Raw genomic sequence first — 5,497 nt, 5'->3', positions numbered from 1 at the left:
GATTGTTACAAAATTGACTTGTGTGGACCTTGCCACTTCAAAATCAAGTCGAGCTGGTTAGTACCTCTATATTAGGTGTTTGTTTGGTAGGAATTTTGATAATTATTTTTTGACAATTAGAGATAAAGTAGGTTTTATTTGTGAAAGAAGAATTCAAAAATAAAGGTTGAAATAGTCAAATAAAGGTTAAAAAATTGATTTTAATTGACTTTTAAATTGTACTAAACAAGTTCTAGAAGACTTGTTTGAAAAAGCAATAGTAGAAAAAATAGTAAAGAAAATAAATTTTATCTATGGCGATGCCGCATGTGAATTTCTTCTCAAAAGTATAAAGCAGTTGTGTTTCTTTTTACGATCTTCTTTTCCAGTTATTCTCCTCGTTAACGTAGATAAATGACTGTTTCTTACCTCAGAAGTCGTTGTTTAATTCCTTATTATGTCCTCACTTCAAAGCTCTATACGGAACTGCACTGTAAAGAGTCTCTACGCACAAAAAAATAAAGAAAGTGATGTGTGTTGGGTAGAGACAGAGAGACAGAGAGAATGGGATTCACATCAAAAGCCAAGAACAGTGAAGGCTGGGGAATGGGGTTCCTCTTGATTTTCTTTCCTGAAGAAGATCATCCAGACACAAGTAAGAAGAAGAACAATAATCTCTTCTCTTCATCTTCACCTTCTTTCAAGCCCCTGAACAGCCTACTCAAACGTACAAATTCAGCTCATCTACTACACAAAGCACAGACCACAATTTCTATATGTGCACTTCTGTTATTCATCACCATACTTCTCTTCACTATCTCCACCTTGCCCTCCACCACCACTGCCGCCACAAGAGCCCGCCACAATTACGGTTTTCCTGGAAGACAGCTCTCTTTAATGATGAAAAATCCCTCTTCAGCTTCGGGTTTATTGTCAAGAAATCAATTGTCGCATGCATTGCAAGGAATGGGTACTCTGTATAGGAGAGGTACAAGGGCAATGAGTGACCTCATTGTAGCACACGCTGTTGAGTCTCTCACTTCGCATGAATTGAAATTGTTTCTAAGGCTCTTGTACAGGTCTAGTCTCACCTCAAGATCAGACCTTGTATTCATATTTCCATCAAAATCGCCTGATTTTGATAATACAATTCTTCAAGAGAACGACTCGTTCTTGAAACTCGTTATTCAGTATGCGAAAATGAACCGCTCAACTCATTCGGCGGCGAGTTTTGAAGTGACCCAGTTCGTGAAAATGAGCAAGAAGGAGGGGGAAAGCGGAGAACCAATCTGGGGTCGAAGAATCCGAAGCAATTTTAGTGAGGAAGGAAAGACTGAGTCAACTCCTTTGAGTTATGGGTCAGTAGTGAGTTTTGACATGGAAGAGCTTGACCAGGAGAACTCATTGGCTGGGTTATTAGAACACGTTCCAATGAATTTGAGGAGATGGGCTTGCTATCCTATGCTGCTGGGTCGAGTTAGAAGAAATTTCAAGCATATTTTGTTAGTGGATGTAAAGGAAATATTAATAGTCGGTGATCCACTCGGCCGAGTCAGGAATCAGAGTCCCGAGACGGTTCATTTAACCTCAACCATCCATTCCCTTCCCACCAAACACGGGAAGAAGAAGCCGGATAAAACCCAGTCAACCCGGCAGAAATCAGTGAACCCGGCAATTGTAATGGGCGGTGCAAGAGGGGTTAGAAGATTATCAAATGCTATGTTAACAGAAATTGCAAGAGCAGCAATGCAGCACAAGAAGAACAACTCGGTGACTGAGTCAGGACTCTTCAATCAACTCGTAGGAAATGAGTTCATATTAAAGGACGTGAAAGTTATGACATCGGCCGAGCCAATCCCCGAACTGAGTTCACTCGGCGGGTCAAACTCGAAGTCAGGTTCTTCGTTGGCCATTACAAATTATACCTTGATTAGAGCTGGCAATAGTAATTTGGCCGTTTATGCTATATTAATGAAGCACATATGCTCGTCGCCAATAAATTCCACAGTTTATAGTGATTGTTAATAGTCAAATAATAATTTTGGTTAGAAAATATTTAAATTTAATTTCGTTTTATATTCTGTTAATAGCACTGTTACTAATAAATTTTTTTGATTATTTGGTGTTGATTTGTTTGCCCGCCTAATTTAGCTCTTTGGTTTTGTTAGCTTATTTAAGGTTTGTCTTAACCCTTCATTGATAAGATAAGTTTTGTAATAGTGATTTTTAGAGATTGTGTTATTTAAAGAATTGAACAGATATTTGGGTTTACGCGGAAAATTGTTCTATTGAAAAAATATTTAATTAAAATTAAATTTTACAAAAAAAAATTATAAAATGGGGCTCTAACAGTGACTTAGTGATTGTGTATACTTGCCTAATGTAAGAAATAAAGAAAAAAATTTCCTAAGTTCATTCTCACAGTGACTTAGTGATTGTGTATACTTGCCTAATGTAAGAAATAAAGAAAAAAATTTCCTAAGTTCATTCTCCATGACAATATATATCGAAATATTAGAAAACTTTTATTAAAAGTGAGTGCTCTTGACTCGATGAATATTGCTTATAAAACACTATCAATAATCAATTTTAGAGACAGAACATTCTTTTCATACCGTTACAGATATGAAAAAAGTGATTTTCCTATTGTTGAATGTGCTTATTCGCATGAATCGAACATATGGAAATTAAACTTAAATCTGCATAAATTGCAAGTTGTTCCTTTCTTAAGGAGTTGAAACAAGGTGTTATTTTGCTTGTCTCAATAGTTTTAACACTTGAAATATACCTAATAAAACTGTTGTGGTTCCACCCAAGGATGTAATTCTTGGTTTTATTACCAAGAATTGATATTTTGTCAAATTGTGCGTGGAGATAGACTGATGGAAGCTCTAGGGCTGTGGTAGGTTGTCCCCCAAGGTCTGGAAAAAATTTCATTGTCACTCTCAGATTTTTTAAAATATAATTTATAAAAGAAAAAAATGCAGCAATGGTCCCTAGCATTTCACTTTTTCGCAGACTTTATCTTAATTTTCACTTTGTGTCACTCACGATCTCAAACCTTTCGAAAATACGCACTTGGAGTTCAAAAGTCAAAATTTGATCAATTTTGACCAAATTAAAAATGATAAAATGCAGATTAATTAGAAAATTAAATTTAAAAAAACAAAAATTAAAAATAATTTTATAAACCTATAGCCTCACAAGAGACCACGAAGCCAATCTCTTCTTTTTTGACGATATCCCATAAATGTCGGCGTTGACACCTAAAATCGACCTGAACAATCATCTCAACAATTTCCAATTCACACCCCCATTTTCATTCGATTCAAGTGACTGTAAACCGCTGCCACCTTTGACCTACACTGCCACCACTACCACTACCACCATATGTCCTCTTACCACCCACCACCAATAAAAGCACCCTGTCACGACTCGTTCGATTTTGGCACAAGAAGATCGAGAAATTTAAAATGTTGACGACTTGAGGCTAACCGGAATATTCTAGACTCCCACAAGTGCATGAAGATTGCTAGAATATGGTGGGACATTCTAGAAGCCTACAAGCTCCTCACTTGGTGGATTATTCTAGATCATCCTAGTTTAGTCCATAAATATTTTAATGTAAATATTTGTATAGATAATTCTAGATGTGTAATCTAGACCATTGGATAGAAAAGATCCTAACCATCCATTTGAAGAGGCTACTACTATAAATAGTTTGGTAGGATTCATTTGAAGGCATTAAGAGAGTGAAGTTGTAAAGAGTATCCTTATTCAATACAAAGCCTTCTTTATAAGTTCTTGTGTTCCTTCATTGTCCCTTTCTTAAAGTGTTCTACTTAATGCCTTTCTAAGACATCAACGCCAATCGGGAGGCTGACTTAGTGTAATAACCGCGGGGGCGGAAGTTGAAGACACTAAGGCCGCACGGTTCTTGAAGGAAATTAGCAAGTCCGTGACAGTTGGTATCAGAGCCTAGGTTTGCTCACTTACTACCGTTGGCATGGCGAAAAAAGATGTTGTGGGATCCGGCATTTCGGAAGTAGAACATGACGAGCGGGGTCGAGAGGTCGAACCCCAAACCACGAGTAAGAAAACTCGACAAACTCGAAGCAAGAGCCGACCACCAGCCCATACCGATGGATCTCTTCAGGAAGTATTTCTCAATATGGGGGAACGCATTGAAGTAGTGGAGAATTCACTCTCAACCCTTGAAGCTCACACCTTGGAACAACTTGATGATCTCAAGGAAGACCAAGGCGCTTTAAGGGAAGAATATACGAGGTTGAAGGGTAAGGTCATGGATGCTATCAAAGCGATCCAAGACCAAGTGAACAAGCTTTACGCGGATATGCAAAGTGGCCTAGACACTTGTAAGAAGGTGTCAACTAGTGCGGGTACTAGCACGATTCTAGCGGCTCCAAGGATCGACTATCCAAAGCCTAGGGAGTTCGATGGAAAGCGAGATGCAAAAGAGCTAGATGATTTCCTATGGCGATTGGAAATATATTTTGAGGGCGTGAACATTTTGGATGAAGCTATTAAGGTACGTACTTCGACTATGTATCGTATGGACACCGCGGCTCTATGGTGGCGACGTAAGCACGCCGACATAGAAAAGGGTGCTTGTAGGATAGATAGTTGGGATGATTTCAAGAAGGAATTGAAATGCCAATTTTATCCCGAAAATGTAGTATATGAGGCCCGTAAAAAGCTTAGGGAGTTGAAACATAAGGGCACTATTCGCGATTATGTCAAAGAGTTTACTACCCTTGTGCTTCAAATCCCGAGCATGTCAGATGAAGATCTATTGTTTCACTTTACCGACGGATTGCAAAATTGGGCGAAGCAAGAACTTTAACGTCGGGGAGTGAAGACAGTAGACGAGGCTATTGTGGTAGCTGAATCTTTAACCGAGTTCCAAAGGAGCACGGATTCATCAAAATCTTCTAAAAGCTTTAAGAGTAACTCGGCTAAAGGCGGGGGAGAGAAGAAAGATTACCATAAGTCATCATTCTTCAAAGGTGGTAACACTTACAAACCTTCCCTCTCGCGAAAAAATTATGAGGGAAAGAAGAAGGCCTCGACGGGTTCTCAAAGTGGATGCTTCGTGTGCAAGGGGCCACATTTAATGCGTGATTGCCCTAAACTTGGCACATTGACGGCTATGGCGGCGGAACGGGATTCATCCTCTTACCAAGATCAAAGGGCAGAACATTTTAGTTCATTGCAACTTCTTAACGCTCTCAATGATAAGGTCGTTCCGACTTCCAATAATGAACGAGGATTAATGTATGTGGAAGCTCAAGTAAATAGTCGGCCCACACTAGCAATGGTGGATACGGAGCTACCAACAACTTCATTACTGAAGATGAGGCTAGAAGGTTGGGCCTCACAATCACTAAAGGTGGTGGTCTTATGAAAGCTGTGAATTCTCCATCCACGCCCCTTGGTGGCATAGTTCTAGGAGTGGAAATTCAATTAGGCACTTGGGATGGCCAAGTGGATTTTTCGG

General features: G+C 39.1%; 1 protein-coding gene across 1 annotated transcript; it reads left to right on the top strand.

Annotated features, from left to right (window-relative positions):
- The first annotated feature begins 543 nt into the window (after positions 1–543).
- LOC111379890 lies at positions 544–2,004 on the top strand. Its single transcript, XM_023003332.1, has one exon. The coding sequence runs from the start codon at positions 544–546 to the stop codon at positions 2,002–2,004; it is 1,461 nt and encodes a 486-aa protein (XP_022859100.1).
- Positions 2,005–5,497: the final 3,493 nt, after the last annotated feature.

The sequence above is a fragment of the Olea europaea genome, unplaced genomic scaffold (genome assembly GCF_002742605.1).
Source record: "Olea europaea var. sylvestris unplaced genomic scaffold, O_europaea_v1 scaffold2052, whole genome shotgun sequence".
Lineage (NCBI taxonomy): Eukaryota > Viridiplantae > Streptophyta > Magnoliopsida > Lamiales > Oleaceae > Olea > Olea europaea.
The sequence above is the reverse complement of the archived record's forward strand: the minus strand, read 5'-3'. Positions and strand labels throughout refer to the sequence as shown.

Bases quoted from the DNA above. Each gene is read 5' to 3' on its own strand.
- LOC111379890 (XM_023003332.1), top strand. From the start codon at position 544: ATGGGATTCACATCAAAAGCCAAGAACAGTGAAGGCTGGGGAATGGGG.